Source organism: Silene latifolia, chromosome X, assembly GCF_048544455.1.
Source record: "Silene latifolia isolate original U9 population chromosome X, ASM4854445v1, whole genome shotgun sequence".
Lineage (NCBI taxonomy): Eukaryota > Viridiplantae > Streptophyta > Magnoliopsida > Caryophyllales > Caryophyllaceae > Silene > Silene latifolia.
The window spans coordinates 6,241,199-6,263,402 of record NC_133537.1 but is presented as its reverse complement, the minus strand read 5'-3'; the positions used below and the strand labels follow the sequence as shown (position 1 = coordinate 6,263,402).

At 36.3% G+C, this 22,204-nt stretch overlaps 1 protein-coding gene, 2 long non-coding RNA genes and 1 other non-coding gene across 5 annotated transcripts; 2 read left to right on the top strand and 2 right to left on the bottom strand.

Annotated features, from left to right (window-relative positions):
• Positions 1-185: 185 nt before the first annotated feature.
• TRNAT-UGU (transfer RNA threonine (anticodon UGU)) lies at positions 186-257 on the bottom strand. The gene has a single exon. It is a non-coding gene; the product is annotated as a tRNA-Thr (tRNA).
• On the top strand, positions 212-11,042 carry LOC141622556 (uncharacterized). Of its 2 annotated transcripts, none has more exons than XR_012533009.1 (6): positions 212-381; positions 1,292-1,916; positions 2,526-2,655; positions 3,445-3,552; positions 7,729-7,881; positions 10,757-11,037. It is a non-coding gene; the product is annotated as an uncharacterized LOC141622556 (long non-coding RNA). The 2 variants fall into 2 exon arrangements; XR_012533010.1 differs by having other exon boundaries at positions 215-381; positions 1,760-1,916; positions 10,757-11,042.
• LOC141622554 (protein SIEVE ELEMENT OCCLUSION B-like) lies at positions 5,895-10,202 on the bottom strand. The gene is made up of 6 exons (XM_074438586.1): positions 9,844-10,202; positions 9,159-9,275; positions 8,466-8,914; positions 7,744-7,853; positions 6,877-7,574; positions 5,895-6,782 (listed from the first exon to the last, which is right to left on the bottom strand). The coding sequence occupies exons 1-6, from the start codon at positions 10,153-10,155 to the stop codon at positions 6,147-6,149; spliced, it is 2,322 nt and encodes a 773-aa protein (XP_074294687.1). The 5' UTR covers positions 10,156-10,202; the 3' UTR covers positions 5,895-6,146.
• On the top strand, positions 9,227-10,265 carry LOC141622558 (uncharacterized). Its single transcript, XR_012533011.1, has 2 exons — positions 9,227-9,314; positions 9,799-10,265. It is a non-coding gene; the product is annotated as an uncharacterized LOC141622558 (long non-coding RNA).
• Positions 11,043-22,204: the final 11,162 nt, after the last annotated feature.

Sequence of the window (22,204 nt, the reverse complement as noted above, 5' to 3'; positions counted from 1 at the left end):
GAATGTTTACCTCTATTTCATTTTGCGTGACTCAATTAATTATTTACCTTTTCACCCGATCATTAAAAATATTTACCTATTTTATTTTGAGTGTCTTAATAAATTCATTTTGGATGTTTTAATAAAATTATTTACCTTTTTATTTTGACCGGAACGGATCGAGTATAAAAAAGGTGTATACAAAATGCCCACATGCAGGATCGAACTACAGACCTTCAGTTTACAAGACTGACGCTCTACCACTGAGCTATACGGGCTTTTGCTCCAAATTATTAAACTTTTGATATACCAAACAAGGATTTGAAAGCTTTTAAAATGACAAAGCGCTAGATCAAGTTCAATTCCGTCAATCATTGTTCTTGGAAAGAGATTTTTGATTTTGTAAGTTGTTTATTCTCTGTTTAATTAATTTGTAAACCCCTAATTCAATTTTTCAATCTTCAACTCATAAACCCTAAATTCCATGATTCCGTTTTTCCGATTTTATCATCTTTAATATAATATAATTTGTAATAATTCTTATCTCATTTGTTGTTTATCGATTAGTCATCGACTTATTGATTGATTGATTGGTTGTTGGTTTTTGTTTGATATACTGATTGATTTTTCAATTGTTTGGTTTGCTCAATTTGTAAACCCGTCAATTCAATGCTTATTGGTTTCCTTGTTTTGTTGATTTTGGTAATTAGTACTATTTCCGTCTCAGTCATTTGTTCACCTTTTATATTATCATTTGTTGAATTTGCATAAGATGGCTGTATTTAGTTTTGCTTCAAGTTTTGATGGCCAGAAATGTTTTCGGACGCCCAAATTGGGGGCCACCCTCTCACAACCATTCTTAATTGAAGGGGTCCCCACTCACCCCATGTGAGAGGGTGGCGCCCAAATTGGGTGTCACCCAGTGGCGTCCTTTCATTTTCCTTCGGGGAATGTGAAAACTCGGAACAAATATATGCCCTTTCTCCTACAGTAATCTATTCCGTCTACTCGTCTAGATGATTCCCTCCTTTGTAATTCACTACTTTCCTCATAAATTAAAGCAAACTGTTGTTATCCCGGTGACGACTTTTTTAGCTAGTAACCATTTTCATAATGTAATAATGTTGATAACTATTTTATCCTTCATAATAACCAACTTTATTTATTGAGCCAATTATGTCGTTAATGAGTATCTTACATCCTTTAGCGATCCTTTTACTTGTATACTTATATTGTAAGACCGACTTCTAGGAGAAACCTTCTTTCATAACTGTGCATCACTATCTTCTCTTAATTGCTTGCTTTCTATTAGTGTCGTTGAATGGGCGGAGGAAAGCACTCAGAATTTCAATGGGGTCAGAAGCTTTGCATGCCACAAAAGTTCCTTGATGCAGGGGTTAATGTTGTTTGGTTACAATATTCTGCATTTGAAATTTGAAAACCTTATTACATGAAAACTCAGAAAAATTACTACATGAAAACTGGCAGAGGAAATTACATGAAACATTTTTATCAAGTTTTTCGTCCCAAAGCCAATACCCTATTATGATGGGGCACACATTCGAAGAACTGGCAGACAAATTACATGAAAACATTTTTTCGATTATGTAGTAGGACTGTAGACGTGCGTTTTTTGCCAAGAACAAAAGACTAATGTTTTTATTGATTGTTTGATACTCTTATTCCTGTTTCACTGATCTGCCACCGCTGACCCAGCTAGATTAGCTAAAGCTCGGCATGATGTGCCTCTTCTTGAATCTTTTCCCTGGTGATTCTTCAGGACCTTCTTTTCTCATACAACATTGCTGTGGATAGATCAGATGAGATGAAAAGGATACTTGGAAAATCTGCTGCCAGTGTTGGGCTTCAGCTTCCAGAGGTTTATCAGCCATGATTCCGGGATACTACACACTATTCCTTTCAAGAACCTTATTTCTGTATGCACCCTTTTTGTATCCTTTTCTTTTGGCGTGTTGTCATAAGTTGTGGCGAAACGAAAGGGAGCTAGAGGGGCTGCCGTGCTGCCACTCGTGAAACAGTGATAAATATAATTTTGAACTTTATAAATTAAAATTCTTGGTTTTTGCTGCCCTACCACACAGATTTTTTTTTTCAATGACTGGTGAAAACTGCGTCGAGAATTGCATTGAGTGAGTCGAGTGCAACTTCATTTTAAAAGCAGCGCATCAGTTAGTTTAAAAAATCATTTTGCTTTATTCCATCAACTAACTTAGAACCAAAGGACATGGTTCTGTTTCCGTAGGCGCGACAATGAAATCCTTTTTGATAATTATATATGGACATATATTCTGGGGTACTATATTCTATATACGGAGTATACGAATATCAGTCTATGTTACTTGGACTCGATTGCAATTGTCAGTTGCGGTGTGTATTGGTCAGAACTATGGTGTGAAAATATTACTTGCTTTGGTCAAAGCCAAAGCGAACTGTGGATGTAACACAACATTGAAGTAAGCTTAGACGTAATCTGGAGCTGGGAGTCGGGACTAAATAACGATTAATGACGGAATTTCATTTAACAGGATGGATACTTCAAGATAAGAAGAAAGACCAACAAATGTGGCATTGAAGAGGATGTGGTGGCGGGCTTGTTGTCATCAAGAAACATGTCAAGGGAGGTGGGTGACTCAGATTTCGGTCATGCTGCATCATGTAAGGATCTGTTGCTTTTCATAAGTGATCTTGCTTTTCATGACGGAATATGTATTACCAGCAGAAGAAAGACATGTAACATTAGATTACATGATGTCTGATTGTCTTCTACATATATTTTTTTAATACTCTTTTTTAACATTGAAAATACTTAATAAAATGTCGTGTTACTAGTAAATGAATGAAAATTCAAAGAAAATTTTATAAGTCATATAAGACTCATGTAAATGAAAATCAAACTTACGTGAACTCAGGTGGATTATCAGGCAAGTTAATTGGCAAAGTGTCCCACCAAAAAATGCTGCGTGTACAATCTCTGTGGACAATCTCTCCTGCGTGTAGAGTGCGTAATTCAAAAAAAACATTGTAGCGACCGTCATCGATCTGTTAGTGATTCATTGGTTTATAACCATGGCTAGAGCGATGAAGGCCGCTACAACGTTTTTTGAACCACCCACTCATACACTCAGTGAGAGAGTGTGAACGATGCAAGGTCTACTCAAGCAGTGACTCCATACATATCTTAACCCTTTGTTTGGAGTTTGGATTACGGGAATTTGTAGCGAAAATGGGTGATGGATGTTTTGATTTTTTTAACTTTGAATTTATATGAATGTTTATGAAAAACGTGAAGGGTTATTTATAGATGAATGGAAATTGTACGATTAATTGTGAATGAATGAATTAGCTAGTCTTCTTCTTATCAGGATCAGATGCTGATAATAACAGCATCAGATGCTGATAACACGATGACGATGAACAACTTTGATTCTGTTTTTGTGTGAATAGGAAGAAAAGAAGACAAAAGGAAAAAAAAGATGCCTGTGTACCGTCAATTATTTGAGCAAATAAATGAAGTTGGAAGAGAATCAAACTCTCTAATAATAGAATGCACCTGTATGTCTTCTTCTCATACCCGATGCTTAATATTTCACATATTTCACTTTTAGTCGCGTCATGCTGATCCTTAATGTTTAGGATCGAGAATAAGCATATTATTGTGCATGAGTAGCAAGCGCAAAACGCAAAAAAGTTTTATTCTTCAAATATCAATAATAATCTGCATAAAATAAAAATAATAAAGGGCATCTTTTAGCAAAATCACCTTTTACAAAGTTGAGATTGCTGATGAGGCTTCCCATATTTTTTCTCTTTTTTTCTTATTCATTCATCTTATTTTCTACTAATGGTTCCATCTACCCTCCCCAATTTATATCTTCATCCAACAATATTAATTCACAGCCAAATATATGAGAACCTCCCCCAAAAGAACACACCAATAACCCTTACTTTTTTCACAAATTTTTGATATTTGTTTTTGGGGACCTCCTCTAAAAATGGTGGAGCCTCAAATTAAGGGAAAGTTGGTGCAATAATGAGATTCTCCATATGAGGAAAGATAGTGTATATGGAGAGGTAGTTTTCCATCTTTGTGGATGCTCATATAGTTCAATCACCTTTAGTATCATGAGCAGGAGTTATGACTATAACATTTTACAAGAGAGATTGGATTAAAGGTCATATTCTTTCAAACCGAAAAGAACATGGCCTATGTCATTATGTGCCTACTAATATATGTTCACAATTTCACGAATTATTGTATGAGTTTGTTAGTTGTTAGACGAAATTAAGCGCAGTTTAATAATATCCCGACATTGAAAAAAAAAGAAATTTATTGATCTATAGGGTACACTAGTTCAATCAAGCACACTCTCATATCAAAGCTACACTATTGGAACTTGAATGCAACACTTGTAAGACTAGTATAAAATATAAAAAGAAAAAAAGAAAAAGAAAAAATTGCCCCCATGCAGGATCGAACAACAGACATTAGTTTAAAAGACTGAGAGCATACACATTGAAGACTGAAGAGTATGTCATCTTCCTCTTATTTCCTCTCTTTCCTTCTATATTTTTGACACCTCATTTCCCACTATCTCCATCCTCCTCCTAAGTTTTCTTCTATTTTTTTCCCACATCAAAGAGGATCCTCTTATTTATCCTCTCTTAAATTTTTAATGACCAAAAAATAAAAAAGAAACAAATTATATGCCACATGGTCGAAATGTATGACTAATTGGCACAAGGGCCTAGGTTGTACTTCCTCTAAAAATAGAGGAAGTCTTCCTCTAAAAATAGAGGAAGTCTTCCTCTTCCTCTTTCAAAGAGGATGTCTAAATTGATCCCACATTGAAGAGGACATCCTCTTAGATGAGAGAAGGTGCTAAGAGGATGCACCATCCTCTTCAATGTGGATGCTCTGACGCTCTACCACTGAGCTATAGGGGCTATTGCTACAAATTTTTTAACTATTAATATTTAAATCGGAATAAATATAATCGTCTTAGTGGGTAAAAGGCAATTGTTGTACAATAAAACTTGTGTAAAATCGCCTCACACCAGTGTAAATAAAAATTTGAGAACAAGAATTAGCTCAACTGATAAGAGCTCTCTTACTTCAATATAAAGTTGGGGATTCGATTCTCACTTGCGAAGTTGCGGCATGAGTGCGCTCATTTGAAAAAAAAAAAAAAAAAGGAAAAGTAAAAACTTCGTAAGAAAAAGAAGAGAAAATCACCGAGTCTGAATTCCAGTTAAATTCCGCCAATTATTATTGTTCTTGGAGAGAAAATTTTGGTTTGTAAGTTGTTTATTCAATTTGATTTGATTATACATCCGTTAATTTTGCTTATAGTTTCGTACCAAGGCTCTCTCGGTCAATTCTTTATGTTTTTCTTATTTGATTTATTGATTATCTCCGCCATTTCTTTATGTATCCATTTTTAGCATGTACAAATTGACAATCTTTCCCATTTGTAATTACTTTTCCGCTTTTATACTTGGTATTCTTTTTAAACACAAATTCTTAAGGGGACTCTCATATCTCGGTCTTTATGCCAAAAACAAACGTAAAGAATTGATTTAGACGGAGTGAGTTCTAATGGGTACTCTATGATCTTTGCTTGAATTTCTGCAATCTGTTTGATTTCACCTATTTTGATTGGAATTTTGTCTTGCAATCTGTTTGAGATGAATTGATGAAATTAGATTAGTTGAAGTTCATAATTCCACCAAGTCAACAACCTAAATTTAATTTCACAAAATAGCGTGCTTGACTCTTGTAGCCGAGTCTGAGTAAAGCTAAAGTTATGTAACAGGAACACTGATAGTTCGTTCAACTATAGCGTTTGTTTTCGCCTTGATAAATTTACTTACTACTGCATAAAAAAGAAGACATATATATAATATAAGGCCCTTTATTTAGTACTTCGAAAATTTGACATACTGTCTTATAAACTAATACAGTTGCAGCTAAGATGCATAACTATTGCATCAGGCAACCTTTAGGTAATTCCGGGAAAACAGATTTAGGAAACAGAAACTCCTGAAATACGACACTTGACATAGACTCAGATAAGTCGATAACAGCAACTAGAAGGGCCATAACTTCTTATACTTCTTCAATGTCTCTTTATCCTTGTGTAAGTGGATTAACCAGTGCAGCATTTGTAGAGGATGTACTTCTCCATAGGGCGATGACAGTCGGTACAAACCACCTTGGTTGGAACACCAGCACCAGCTACTGAAGGGAATTCAACCCGATTGCAATGAAAACCTGTGTTGTTACCAGGGATATGGGTTATGATCTGGGAAATGCTACCCACAATACCGCGCTCCTTTTGGAGGTCTACAAATTCTGGCTTGGAAATAGAAGCGATAATTTGATCGCCCTTTGCTTGAATTATTTCAGTAGTTCCTGGCTTTCCGATGGATGCCCACCCTTCATGTCCGCTACCAAAGCTCAGAACAGACATGACTTGCTTGATGATATTGTCATTGTCGACATTGTTATGACTGTACTGCATTCTGGTGTACAGCATTGATTCGAGCCTAGTCCAGAAATATGTGACAGAGGTTACATTAGGTATAGTGTGAGCGATTTTCTCTGCAGTGATTATTTTGATGATTCTCTCGATTGCCTTCTTGGCGTTAGGCTTGCCTATGTAGACTAGCTCAATCTTTGTTCCTGTTTTTTTGGATTGCTCTTTCATGGTAGTTGTGAATTTGCGGATCCATTCAATGTCTTCTCCTCCGAAGAAGCATACATGAGTGTTGGGTTGTGCAGCCTATACAAAAATACAAAACATGTTAGAAACCTGAAGAGAGATTTACAGCAAAGAGGGACTGTTTTCGGATGACTCATGTTGTCAGGATTCTTACCCATTTACTGAATTCAGGAATGATAGAGGCTAACAAGAAGTCGGGTTTCCAAGTCTCCTTCTTCCACAACTCTTCCACCTTCTCTTTAGTAAAAGGGTAAGCAGAGTTGCCCCAAATGAGGATCAAATGATAAGCATCCCGGGTCGTCTCTTTTCCGACAGGATCAATCCCTACAATGATCTGCTTCTTTGCAAATCCCAAATATTCCCTTGTAAATCTCTTAGACACTGCATCAAGCAACGAAGGATGTAACAAACTGTACCAAGACATCTTATACTGCAACTCCTTGAACTTCTGTTCATTCTCTTTCGTCATTTGATCCACCAACGGAATCCAAACAATCTCATACGAAAACTCTTTATCTTTCCGCTTTGATTCCTTATAAATCTTATCCAAGATAGCCAGTTCTTCTTCGGATACATCAAGATCTGATATGAAGAACAGTACAGTCTTCCCCTTAAGAATGTCGACATGGAATCTTTCGACTTTGACTTCATCATCATTAGGAAGATTGATGATGTCTGCTACTGTGTCCATAACAACTCCTAACAGATTCTTTCTCTTGGGTGAGATTTTGACTAGGGGTTTGATGTCGTCCCTCGGGTAGATCAATGTCTTCAACAACCTCAAATTATCTTTCTGAGGTGTCTGGTAGATGTGCACTAGATTAGCATATGCCTCTTCCATTTTCTTTACCTCTGCAACAAATGTGAATTGCCATGTGAGATTCCTGTTCGATTTTATTATGTCTAAAGCTACAGCAGGTAAAAACTCTCGTATAAGACCGTCCTATATATAGGGTGACTGTAAATAATGATTTGATGATTATCTATTTATTTATTTATGTTGTAGAAGTTGAATGGAGACCTATGTGCTCGTAGCAGAGTTCGAGCTTTTGGCGCAGCTGATCATGTAGGCTCCTATGCTTATGGGTCAAGCTTGAAAGATCCCATGCTTCTGTTGCAGAGCTTACCAACCTGAGATCACAAATTGCAAGGTTTTCAGGTTAAACTTTCGAACTCCTTCCAAATTAATCGATACATACTCCGTATATGCTAGCTAGTCTAATTTTTGGTACGAAAAACAATTTGCATATACAAGATAAGTTGGTTCTGAGTTTTAATATCACTCTCTCAAGTAGACCCCACAAGGCCGAAATAAGGAGCAGAACTTGAAAACATATGAGAGGATGATACTGTAACTCAGATACTGTAACTCAGATACTGCCTAATAAGTACAAGAGTAAATTAAAAATTACTCCTTTTTAAAATTCAGTTTTTTAAAATTAATCCCTTGTATAAATTTTTCCTAAAATTACTTCCTTAAAATGCACTTTTATCAAAAATTGCTTCAAAAAACCAACTTAAGTTACATATTTCGTCATTTTATGAACTTATTTCGTTTGTGTCTTAGCTAATTTATACTTTGAAACGTATAACAATGGAGAATAAGTTCAAAAACAGACATAATAAGTCACCTAAATTGGAGTGTTGAAGTAAAAAATTATATAAGGGAGTAATTTTAGAAAACAGAATTTTAAAAGGAAGTAATTTTTATAAGGAAATAGAGAAAGAGTAGTTAAGAATTACCCAGAGGTGATGCCAATGTTGCTAGTAATCCGAGCACCAGAAGCAATAATGCTCCTAATACTCCAATAAGTAGCAATTGCAATTGGGTTCATGGAAGTGGCCAAGGGAGCATCTTCAGGAGTGATGTACTTAGACGGTAACGAGCTAAACTCGATAAGAGACTTAGCAACATCTAACACAACCTCGAGGAGTTCATTGAGAGTCGCAAACTGGGACTTGAGCACCCCGTTGATCTCACTTAACTCGGGTGTCTGCTTAAGCACCGCGATTGACTTAGCCAAAGGATGGTTAGCCAGGCCGAGGAGAATGACTAGCCATAACTCTCCATAGGTCACAGCAAACGCGGCTAAGGTTATGACCACCTTGGCATCCCATGAGTAGTTCCCTAGAATGTTCAGGACTTCTAGTGTCGATGCATGTACGTCCCCTCCGGAGCACTTGCACGAAAACTTCATGAACAAATATCATAGTAAGCGATATAGTTTATATAATTGAGTCTGTATATATAATCGAATTAAATTTTACACCTCTTGTTCGACTTCAGTTACTTTTTAACAATGTATTTATCGGAGTCTTGCCTCGTGCTGTTAAATTATCTAAAAAACCGATCTTGGGACTTCAACCAGCAGCTTAAGCTGATGGTTAAACTCCCAAGATCGGTTTTATATTCTAATATGTCATATGAAAATGTACCTCACAGCAAATTTTTTGAATGTCAACAGCTACTGCTTCTAGCATTGTGCCCTTAGGTCCAGCAGCAATTGCACCCAACTTCTCCTCTAGGGTATCCGCTACGAGCTCTTTTGTAACCTGCATCATCATCGTTCACACCCAAACGTTACCAGACTAGTAAGTAGACTATACAATCAGTTGTATTGGTTGTATAAAATAGAGAACTTGAGCTAAAACTTATAAATTTCGAGCTTTATTTGAAAGAATCTGAGCTATATTATAAAAATACTGAACTTAATAAAAAATTATACTCATAGATTATTGTAAATCAAAATAAAAGTCAAAATTATTATATATAAGCTCATTTAGATTATAAATTTTGGCATCAACAAATTAAAATATAAATCAAAAACAATAAAAGCTCAAAAAAAAAAAATACACATAAGCTCATTTAGATTTGTTATGGTTGTATAATGCTCTTGTACAACCTTGAGTATAATAGTAATTAATTAACTGTCTTTTGTGTTATCATTACACGGTTATACAATTAAGACATAAGTGTAATAATATTGTTATTATTAATGTGTATATAAACCGTGGATTGAGTAGTTCAGATGTTCTTCATTCTCACATGTTATCATGCAAATGTATGTAACTACAGAGAAATTCCGAGTAATTAGTAAAAAACTAGGGAAAATGTGCAAACCTCAGAAGGGGTAGTAGGAGTGGTAGAGAGGGTAGCTCGTTGCAAGATATCCTCGACGACAGTGACAATAGGTGCAGTGTCGACACCACGAGCATCATGAGAATGAGTAGCTTGGATAAGCTTAAGGATTTTAGTCTCCTCAGATACGACATTGGAGAGCATTCGTCCTCCGATGGAGCTACTTACTTGACTTGAATATTGTGTGACCATTAAAGGACGACTTGTTGTTGGGATGGTTTCTTTGAGAAGACTCACTTGTTGTCTAGTTTTCACTACTTGATCTTTTTGTGTGTTTATTGTGAGGTTAGCCATCACTCTTTTTGCTTTCTATGAGCTCTCTTTGTTTGTGTGTTTTGTTGTGTTTAACAAAGGCTTTCTAGGGTCCTTTTTATAGGGTTTGTGAAGTGTACGTACAATCCTTTTTTTTTTTTTTTAAAAAAAAAAAAAAAAAAAAAAAAAAAAACTAAATGTGGGAATCCTCGATAATACTATGTTTTTAATGTGGAATACGGAAAAAAGAACACGTATTTGATGTATTTCATTAGATCACATTTACTAATTGAGTTTACATGTACTTTTCTTAGCTTTTAAAATTTATAAGGTATGTTTTTATTTTTGATGTCAAAACTCAAAATTTATTGAATTTAATTAGATGTATAGTTTTTTGAGCAATATTGTATTTTTTTAGTTTAATGTTTAAGTGAACGAACTCAAAAACTTTATAGAAAAACTCATAATAATCTTTAAAAAATAAAATTCGAAAATTTTATGATAAACACAAATTTTTAAAAGAGACGATCTCTCAGTTAGTGAATTTATTGCCTTTATTATTTGATCTAATTTATCTTATGTCAAATCGCATTACAAAGTTGTTGAGAAGATAACATATTAATTATGCTTCGTATTATTTTAGGTGGTTCAATAAAACCACTTTCCGGAGCTTGGGATAGATTAGTCCAAAGAGCAATCTCAGGCCAAGGTAAGCCTCTGTGAAAAGCTCAACAAAAGAAGACTTTTATATTAGTGTAGCTCCGTGTTATAGCACGGTATTTTTTAGATGTGATTGTTAGAGATATTTGCATTTAAAGTATTATTTTTAACTTATTTTGAATTTGTTGAGGGCTCATATTGATTTATTTCGTATTAGAAGAAATAAAATAGAAAGATCAACATTGTTGATTCGAAAGAATTAATGAATTTTCCATAATATTTCGTATTTTTTTTTTTTTTGGGTGCATAAGAGGGGTTAAACCCCATAATATTTCGTATTGGAATGGTTGGTCATAGCTATTTCATTTCTATAACTAAGTAATTGTATTGATAAAATTATCGTAATCATATAAGGTTGATATTAATGAATTTTCATTAATATTTCGTATTGGAATGAACAAGGTTAATAATTTTGGAAAAGATTGCATAATATATAAGAGGGATATTTGATTGTTTCCATTGTAAAATCAGTAAGATATAAGTGTAATATAAATAGTGATTGTTTCCATGTATAGGAGTTAAAGTATACGTTAACTTGACGGGTGAAGTCTGCAAATTTTATTTAATAAAACAGGTCGAACTTGGCATACATCCCCCCTACTATTAAGAGAATAAAAATTCTCTTAGTTTTCCCGCCTAAAAAAACTTCTTAATTGGGCCTATTTTTCTGGATACTACTAACACAACAAGATTTGATGGATTGTAAATTGTGGACCTTATACGTAGCCCACTTTTTCTATCTCATCTATCAAAGTAAAAGTTATTAATAGCCCATAATTTTGGACTCTACATGTTATATTATAAAATTTAGATGAGTGAACTTGATTTCGTATAAATTTAAATTTATATTATATTTATATGTTACCTCTTTTGTAAGAAATCATCATTATTTATTATGTAAATTTTTGTCTTAGTAATATGGACTATTTTTTGAAGGATGTAAAAACACTTATGTATTTTCTATTAGAAATAAAAAAGTAAAAACATTATTTTAATAATTCGTAAATTGTCTTTTTCGACGCGAGGAATAGTTTTTACTGCTTTTCGTTTAAAGGTCAATACGCTTTTTAATAAAATTATACAACTAACTTAATAATTGTACTATTAATGTCATAAATTAGTTGCATGTAACGGTATAAAATTATTGTGTTATTTTTAATAGTAAAAAAAAAACTTAACTTAAAATGTCTTCTTATGGTAGTAAACTTTTTTTTTAACCTCTTATTAATATTATATTTAGTAGATTATAACATTAAATTAAAATTATACTTCATTTATGCAAATAATTTAATTTATAATATCTCTTTATAAAATAAATCTAAAAAGTACTGTGCTATAGCACGAGAACTACACTAGTTTAAATTAAGGGGCTATGTTGTAGGGATGATATTCAATAAGACAGACCCATCAGAGAGTAGTAAATATTAGGCGGGAAAACTACTTTGAGATTTTATTCTCTTAGTAATAAAAGGGAGATTAGAATGATTTAAAGTAAAAGGCCGTTTTTTGTAAAACTCGTCCATATCATGGCCTGATTAGCCTATACATAGCTTCCTTTCCATAAATTTTCGTAATTTTTAAGTCATTCCGTTATTTTCTTACCCCATTCGACTAAAAAGACGAGAAGCACGGTAACACCAGTTCATATAACACGTACATACTCCTTTTTTGTTCTTTTTTTTTTTCGAAATAACGTACATACTCGTTTGTTTGTTCTTAAGTTAGGCTCCCAAAATAAAAGAGTGAACCAGAAAAATGGTGTAATTAGTGTGAACATTTAATACGGAGTAGCATAATAACATTGAATAATACGGAGTACAAATTAAAGAAAATCTTTTCATTCTTTCTTTACGAGTTGGCTCCATGCAATAATATACCATGGCCGTCAATATTGGTGGAGATATGAGGCACCTTGGCCATGGCACCGGTACCGGTGCCGGTAATTCATTTTTTCTAATTTACGAGTTGGCTCCCTGCAATAGTAACTGTCAGTTGATGGAATCCCTTGAAGGGTTTCATATCATTCATCAAATATATATAGTTACATGTTAACTATTCTAGCTAGATACAATCCTACAAATTAGGAAGCAATATTAACAACCTAGCTAACAAAGAAATAGAGATAATTACATAATATTATTTACTAAAATACAATGTCAAATATTCACAGAATAGTCGACTAACACGCCCCCGCAGTTGGAGCGGTAGCGGGGCGAACGCTTAAACTGACTCTAAACCGATCGAAGAGATGTTGAGGCGAGGTAAGCCTTTGGTGAAGATATCAGCATACTGATATTCGGATGGGACATGAAGAACCCGAACCTCACCAATTTTGTCTTTATCGCGAACAAAATGAATGTTAATGTCGACATGTTTGGTACGTTGATGTTGGACCGGATTGCCAGAGAGATACACAGCGGATATATTGTCGCAAAAGACTATGGTGGACCGTTGCAGTGGCACATGTAATTCAAGACGCAAGTTACAGAGCCAGCTAGTTTCTGCGACGACATTAGCAACACCGCGATATTCAGCCTCAGCACTGGACCGAGAGGTGGTGGCGTGACCTTTTGAGGACCAGGAGACCAAATTATCACCCAGAAACACACAATAGCCAGAAGTGGAGCGCCGGGAATCAGGACATCCGCCCCAATCGGCATCGGAGTAGGCGGTAAGCACATGTGTTCGGGTGGGTCGAATGGTTAACCCGTGAGTACTAGTGCCTTGAATGTATCAGATAATCCGTTTAAAAATTGAAAATGAGAGGCACGGGGATCGTGCATAAATAAGCAAACCTGTTGTACCGCATAAGAAATATCTGGTCGCGTAATGGTAAGGTATTGTAGCGCGCCGACCAGACTTCGATAAAGCACATGGTCCTCAAATTTTGGACCAGCGTCGGCACTGAGTTTAGAGCCGGGTTCAACAGAAGTGGAGCATGATTTGCACGAGGCCATTTTCGCTCGGTTGATAATGTCCCTGGCATATTGTTCTTGAGATAAAAAGAAACCATTAGTAGATTGGCGAACGGATATGCCCAAGAAATGATGTAAATTACCGAGGTCCGTCATAGCAAATTCACGGGAAAGACATTGTATAAGGGACCGTAGCAAGGAAGGGCTAGACACGGTTATCACGATATCATCGACATATAAAAGTAGATATACCGTAGCGGTCGGTGTCTTGTAGATAAATAAGGAGTTGTCACATTTGCTGCTAATAAAACCCTTCGATGTAATGAAAGTGGCAAATCGATGAAACCAAGCGCGGGGCGCTTGCTTACGACAATATAACGACTTTCGGAGTTTGAACACATGAGTAGGAGCGGATGAGTCAACAAATCCCGGTGGCTGATGCATGTAAACAGTTTCTTCCAAGTTACCATGTAAAAAAGCATTTTTAACATCCAATTGATGTATTGGCCAAGACTTGGATACAACAAGGCTAAGAACTGTTCTTATAGTAGTAGGCTTAACAACCGGGCTAAATGTTTCGTCACAGTCAATTCCAATTTGTTGAGTCTTACCATTTACCACAAGGCGAGCCTTGTATCGTTGAAACGAGCCATCTGCATTAAATTTATGACGAAAAAAGCCACATACAACGAATAATAGACGCATCATTCGGTCGAGGTACCAAATCCCAAGTATGATTTTCCTTTAATGCGGAAAATTCGTCCTGCATAGCACGGTTACAGTTCGGGTCCTGAAGGGCAAGGTGAGGAGATTTGGGCAAGGGTGAGATGGGTGTCGATGTAAGGAGGGCTTTTGGCTTGAAGATGCCATGCATGCCACGGGTAGACATAGCATGAGTGGGTATGGGTGGTCGACGTGGGGGTGGAGGGGGAGGCGGAGGTGGGGGTGGGCTAGATGAGGGAGCGGAAGCAGGGGACGGGGTGGGTGATTGAGTGACAGGAGGGTCGGATACGGGTGTGGCAGGGGTATTAGGCGTCTGAGGTTGTGAAGTAGGTTGGCGGGTTGGGGAGTGGGGTGGTGTTTGAGGAGGTTTAGGTGTCTGGTTGGGTGAGGGATCAGGTTGTTGATGGAGAATGGGTATAGGCGGGTCCGGGTCATGAGGTTTAGTCGGTGAGGACAATTCCTGGAACGGGAAAACGCTTTCGTCGAAGGTGACATGACGCGACACAAAAAGTTTACCAGTGGCTATTTCGAGACATCTATAGCCCCGTTGGTTAGGAGGGTACCCTAGGAAGACACATTTGAGGGATTTTGGGGCAAGTTTGTGGGGACGGGTGGCGGACATATTCGGATAGCATGCATAACCAAACACGCAAAGGTGGTCGTAAGACAGGTTTTTGAGGTAGAGAACGGAAGTGGGGCTACGGAATTGAAGAGTTGATGTGGGTAGTATATTGTGAAGGTGAGTGGCAACATGAAGGGCATCGACCCAATAATGCTTGGGAACCGAGCCATATTGAAGGAGGACATTGGTAATATTGTTAAGTCTTTGAATCATTCGCTCAGATTTACCATTTTGTGGAGATGTTTGGGGACACGAAGCGGAAAACAAACCCATGTTTATTAGCAAACGATTTAAATGAATTATTGTCAAACTCTCGTCCTAAGTCACATTGGAATGATTTGATTTTTATATTGAATTGAGTGTGAACAAAATTGTGAAATTGAATGAATTTTTCATAGACCCGTGACTTAAATTTTAGGGGGTACACCCACACAAATTGGGAAAAATTATCGATGAGTACCATATAGTATTTGTAACCATTTGTGCTTAATAGAGGGGAAGTCCATAAATGACTGTGCACAATATCAAATGGAGCAAGAGTCTGAGATGATGAATCATAAAAAGGCAATCGTTTGTGTTTGCTAATTTGACACGACGAGCAAAGACCAGAAATGTCGGATTTATTACAAGAAATACGACACGACGAATGTAAAAAATTTAAAGTAGAAGTCCCGGGATGTCCGAGACGGGAATGCCAAATGTCAGGGCCGTGGGTCAACAAAGCGGTAGGAGTTGTAGGTTGAGGTCCAGGGACGGCTGACACGGGGTAGAGCTCTCCGTCACTATCACTCCGCAAAATCGTTTTCCCAGTCGGAATATCCTTCACAGAAAAACCAAATAGATCAAATTCAATGCTAACATTATTTTCTCGGGTAAATTGTCGCACAGAAATTAAGTTTTTAATAATGTGAGGCGTGTGAAGGACTTGGGTTAGGTGAAGGGTACGGTCGACAGTTTTAATAGTGGAAGTACCAGAACCCAAAACCGATATGCTATTGCCGTTTCTGACGTAAATAGAACGAATTTTGCTCGTATTAAAAGGATACATAATCATACCTGGATCGTAGGTCAAATGAGATGATGCGCCCGTATCCATATACCACGGATCCATAGCATTCTGCACCGAGAGAGCTTGAAAGGCCTGGCTTAAATCAGTGGGTTGAGGAGGCTCATTATCCATAACATAGGCCTGCCCGTAAGAACGAGGCTGACTGCCACGAGACTGATGAGGACGCGGCTGCTGGAGTGGGTTAAGCCACTGTGGAGCCCAACCAGGGTACGTAGGGTAGGGGCATGGCGGTGGAGTCCAGGGTGTAGGCCAACCTGGTGGTGGTCCCCACGGGTAAGAGGGTGGCTGTGGAGTGGTGGAGGGAGTTTGGTTTCCATTTTGTTGGTAAGTATTTGTGGTTTTATTGTTGTTGTGACGGTTGGACCGACTGTTATTGGAATTATTTTGTGGCTGACGAGGGGGAACCGATTGGGTGGTCTTGGGTGTCGGGTCGACCCACGGGTCAGGTGTGGCTGCCGCAGGGGCGGCTAAAGCTGTGGCGGCTTCTTCGCAGCCAGAAGTACGATGTAATTCGAGCTCTAACATATTACGAGCGATTTCAAAATTCGGAGAAGTTTGATTAATATAGGAAGCCACAGTATCATACTCACCTGGAAGACCACGTACCAGTTGTATGACGAGGTGCCGCTCGGTGATAGGAGCATCAACATCTTTTAACATCCCAGCAAGTTCCCGGAGTCGTTGACAATACGCTTCTAGAGACGGCATATTTGCGAGTTTAAGGGCGTTAAACTCAAACTCAAGGGCAGCAGCGCGAGCCCCTTTTATTATTGTTGAAGATATTCTCGACCCGGAGCCATGCTTCCCGAGCGGTGGATTCATCTTCAAGAATGCGAGGGAGGATGTCGTCGCTGACCGTACCGTATATCCACTGGAGGACATGTGTATCCACTTTACACCAGTCGGCATATGATGAATCTGTTTTGCCAGGGCTAGCCGTGCCGTCAATATGGGAGAGGACATCATAACCACGGGCATGAAGTTTAAATAGACGAACCCAGGACGCATATGTGACTTTAGTGCCATCAAGAACACAGACTCGATTTTGGATATTTGTGACGGTAAAAACGGGATGGAGTTGGGATTTAGGAGGAGGAGGGGTGTCGTTGGCCGTGGCTGGAAGCAAAGGGGCAAGATTTTCGAAAAAATATTGCAAGAACGACACACACACAGGGACGAAGGACCGGGAAGATGATTGAAATTATCTTATGTCAGTTGATGGAATCCCTTGAAGGGTTTCATATCATTCATCAAATATATATAGTTACATGTTAACTATTCTAGCTAGATACAATCCTACAAATTAGGAAGCAATATTAACAACCTAGCTAACAAGGAAATAGAGATAATTACATAATATTATTTACTAAAATACAATGTCAAATATTCACAGAATATTCGACTAACAGTAACATCACTATTGTATTTAGATATGAAATAAAAAAAATTGAACTGGAAAAAACTAATCAAAGAACACAGTTATTATTCATTAAATTACGGATTATTTTACTTGACATTTCTAATTCAAATTTGAAGAATAATAGGCCGTTTAGGGTAGGGCAGAGCAAAAAATCTGATTATCCAAACTGATCCGATATCCGATCCGAATCTGATCCGAATGTTTGGATATCTGATCCGAAAGTTAAGTTTGGTTTAGATATCTGATCCGAAATCTTTGGTTTTGGTTTGGATATGGATATTAGAATTAAAACATTTGGATATCCGATCTGATCCGAAACTATAGTTTTCTAGTATAATTTTGAGAAAATAAAATTTTATTTGATACAACAACTTAATTAATGTTTAAAATATTAGAAAAATATCTAGGTGGTACTTAAATTTTATGTCGAGAACATTGGAATAAGAATACTAAAGAAAATCAGCATGTAAGACTATGAATATAATCGTGTTTCAAACTTAATTTTAAAGTAAATTCTAAAGTATGGATATCCGATGGATATCTGCATCCGATCCGATTATTTTGGATACCCGAACATTGGATATCCGAAACATTTGGTTTGGATATTGGATATCTAAATTCAAGATTTTTAATATGGATATCCGATCCGAACTAGCACTTTGGATCAAATACCCGATCCGTACTCTGCCCTAGTTTAGGGTATCAGGTAGTATCGAGACTTGATACCACCTTGACACAGTTAACATGTGAATTTATTAATTAAATCGATCGATACCAACCTCTCACATATAATATATACATCCCATTAAAATGATAAACTCTACATACGAACACGGCTATTATTCAATAAATTACCGATTATTTTATACCTCCTAATTGGTAATTGTAACACCCCAACCCAAACCGGGTCGGGAGCGGTTACTTATGATAGCTCACCAGGCTGTGTACATGGCCCACAGATCAACACGGGTCCTTTATAACGCATTTTGTCCTCACTCATACGCATCCCGAAAACCTTCCCAGGAGGTCACCCATCCTAAGACTACTCCTAGCCAAGCACGCTTAACTTTGGAGTTCTTTCTCATGGATGACCATAAAAGAAAGTGCACTTTGTTGATATGAGTAGTACTTCTAATCCTTTTAAGCACTAGTCATTTAAGCCTATCACTGGACCTCTTCAATTACCGTGGGGTGTTACAGTCGCCCCACTTGAAGAACGCAACGTCCTCGTTGCGCCTGGGAGCATAACCGCTAACCCAGAATCCTCCCCCGCTAGGTGTGTGATCACAATGGAGCGTATAACCACCGCCTCCAGGAGCGTATAACAACTGCCTCCGATCACCACACGGTCGCAGGGTTGCTCTGATACCACTTGTAACACCCCGACCGGGTCGGGAGCGGTTACTTATGATAGCTCACCAGGCTGTGTACATGGCTCACAGATCAACACGGGTCCTTTATAGCGCATTTTGTCCTCACTCATGCGCATCCCGGAAACCTTCCCAGGAGGTCACCTATCCTAAGACTACTCCTAGCCAAGCACGCTTAACTTTGGAGTTCTTTCGCATGGATGACCATAAAAGAAAGTGCACTTTGTTGATATGAGTAGTACTTCTAATCCTTTTAAGCACTAGTCATTTAAGCCTATCCCTGGACCTCTTCAATTACCGTGGAGTGTTACAGTAATAATCAATAAGTCTTGCAGAAAACGGGTACTATTTCGTCATAAGTTGAAGATGGGTAAAATGTGACTTATTTAAGACGAAAATATAACCATTTCAACAAAATAATGTTCTAAGCTATAACACTTTGTCATTAAAATAGCCATATTTTATCGTTAAAATGACGAGATTTAACCCGTCTATCTTCAGCTACTAACGAAAAGCATGCGTCTTGACTCTTGAATGAGAATGGGTGATAATGTGAAAGCCGCGCTGTTAGTTAGGTCATGCATATATAGGACAACGTTGTACGTACATTAGTAAAGATGATTAACAAAAGCTTGACGTGTCTTAATCTACACCTAATCTATATCTATATATAAAAGAGAGTTTTTTCGAGCGATTCTAGAGCGTCCACATCATCAAAAATCAATTTAGGAAAGTATAATCTTTGATGTAAAAAATAAAGTGAAAAATCTTTTAATTATTATAATATGTATATTTCCTAAATTATATTCAAGTGATATTTCCAATTTTTATATCAAACTTTTACATTTCATTTGGCAAAAAAATCTATATCTATATATAAAAGAGAGTTTTTTCGAGCGATTCTAGAGCGTCCACATCATCAAAAATCAATTTAGGAAAGTATAATCTTTGATGTAAAAAATAAAGTGAAAAATCTTTTAATTATTATAATATGTATATTTCCTAAATTATATTCAAGTGATATTTCCAATTTTTATATCAAACTTTTACATTTCATTTGGCAAAAAAATATCGTTAAAAAAATAATGAAAATAATATATTTAGCTTTGTGGTAAAAAATGCTATCATTAGAGTATAGATTTCATATTATTTGCACATATTAAAGATTGTGTACTTCTTAATACGTAAAATTGTGTACTTTTTAGTACGTTTTGTCCCACATTGGAAAATAAGTAGGTGTGGTGAATATATTACATATAAATAGTAGAATTGTCCCACATCGAAAGATTAGTATAAGGTGATGTGATCCTATGATTATAAATAGGAGACATATTTGGAACTTATGTATCCACCCAAAATTTTTCGAGTCTCATAAATATTATTTTAAAGAGCTCTTAAGATTTTCTATCATTATCTACGATATGATATAAAAATTAAAGTGGAAATCATTGGGAACTACTCGGAAAATAGACAAAACTAAAGGTTTTACTAATGGTAGTCTCCTGAGAGTACAAAACTAAATATTTTACTAATGATTGTCTTCTGAATAAAGTAATAGAGCGTTAATAAAGTAATAGAGCGTTAATGAGTCGTTATACAATAGTGGTTTTTTTAAGAAGAGGCATGTATTTCTTGGTATGTTATATCTTTCACATTGAAAAATAATGTAGGCATGATGAACATAATACGTCTAAATAATTAAATTATGTATCTCACATTGAAATAATAGCATACGGTAGGGTGATTCTATAAATGTAAATAGGAGGCATCCTTAAAACTTAAGTATTACCCAAAATTTTAAGGTAAAATAGAAAAACATTTCATTCAATCATCGTCTCATTACACTATAACAATAAGGAGCAATACTAATTATTTAGAATTACACATACAATTGCTCATCATTCAATTATTACAAAATATTACGAGTAATACAATATGTAGAAGTTGTGTAGAAGTGAGCTAGATAACCCGTCCACGAGACCACGAGTTAGTTAAATATGTAGAAGTTGTGTAATTTATGTGTATTTCATTAATTAACAATAGCGTACATATATAGGAGAGGCAATACAATAACTTAAAAATACGAAAATTCTAGGGCAAGCAAAGTATAAAAAATACAATAGGCTGCCATCAGTTCGTCCCCTCCCACCCTATAAGTTCATTCTATAAATATAAAAGGTATGTACTTTTTAGTATGTTATATGTCCCACATTGAAAAATAATGTAAGTGTGGTGAATATATTATGTATAAATTATAGAACTGTCCCATATATATATAAATTTCTATATTATATAAAAGTGATGTTTATAATTTTGATATAAAAACTTTATATTTCATTTGACAAAAAAGTATTGTATGAAAATTATATAATTAGATTGTGACAAAAAAATGTTATCGTTAGAGTGTAGATTGTATTGTATTGTATTTTCTCATTATTAAATCGGGTTGATGTCAAAGTAGGTGAAAAAAAAAATGGTGTACTTAGTATGTTATTTGTCCTACATTGAAAATAATGTGAGTGTGGGGAATATACTATGTATAAATATTAGAATTGTCCTCACATCGGAAGATTATCATAAGGCAGGGTGATCTTAAGATTATAAATAGAAGTCATAACCCAAAATCTTTTGATTCTCTTAATTATTGTCAGAGAGAGCTCTTAAAAGAGTTTTTATTACTGTCTCTACAATAATGATTTCTAACTTAAGTTAATCTTTGTAAAATCTTTTACTTATTATAATATATAGGGATAATTGATAAACACTACCAACCTTAAGACCAACTTTCACAATCACTACCATGATAAAAAAAGTTCTATAATCAATACCAAGATGTGATCTCCGATTTACTCTCACTACCAAAACACATTTTCAGTCAACAAATAAGATAAACTGACCAAAATACCCTTCTCATTAACACTAACTCACCACTCTTACATAACTCAAACCCAACATTCTATCACTTACCATTTTCTACCCACCACTTTCACCCACCACCGCCTTCACCACCCATCACCACCCTCTCATCATCAGGAACACGCATAACCACGGTCTTTTGATCGCCACAGACAAATTCTACCTTATCTCACTCCTTCTAATCGACCCTGCTTCTCGAAAACCCGCCATCCCGTTAGATCTGCAGTGGTATGTGTGGTTGTTGGTCGAAATTAAAGAAGCTAAGGAGCATGAATCGAGGAAGGAGCGTAAAGTAGTGGTAAGAGTTGTGTGGTGGTGCAGATTGTGGTGGGATGG

Coding starts and splice junctions, on each gene's coding strand:
- LOC141622554 (XM_074438586.1), bottom strand. CDS start 10,155: ATGGCTAACCTCACAATAAACACACAAAAAGATCAAGTAGTGAAAACT. Junction 7,575..7,743: donor ACTCTGCTACGAGCACATAG/GTCTCCATTCAA, acceptor CATTTGTTGCAG/AGGTAAAGAAAATGGAAGAG. Junction 6,783..6,876: donor TTCCTGAATTCAGTAAATGG/GTAAGAATCCTG, acceptor ATTTTTGTATAG/GCTGCACAACCCAACACTCA.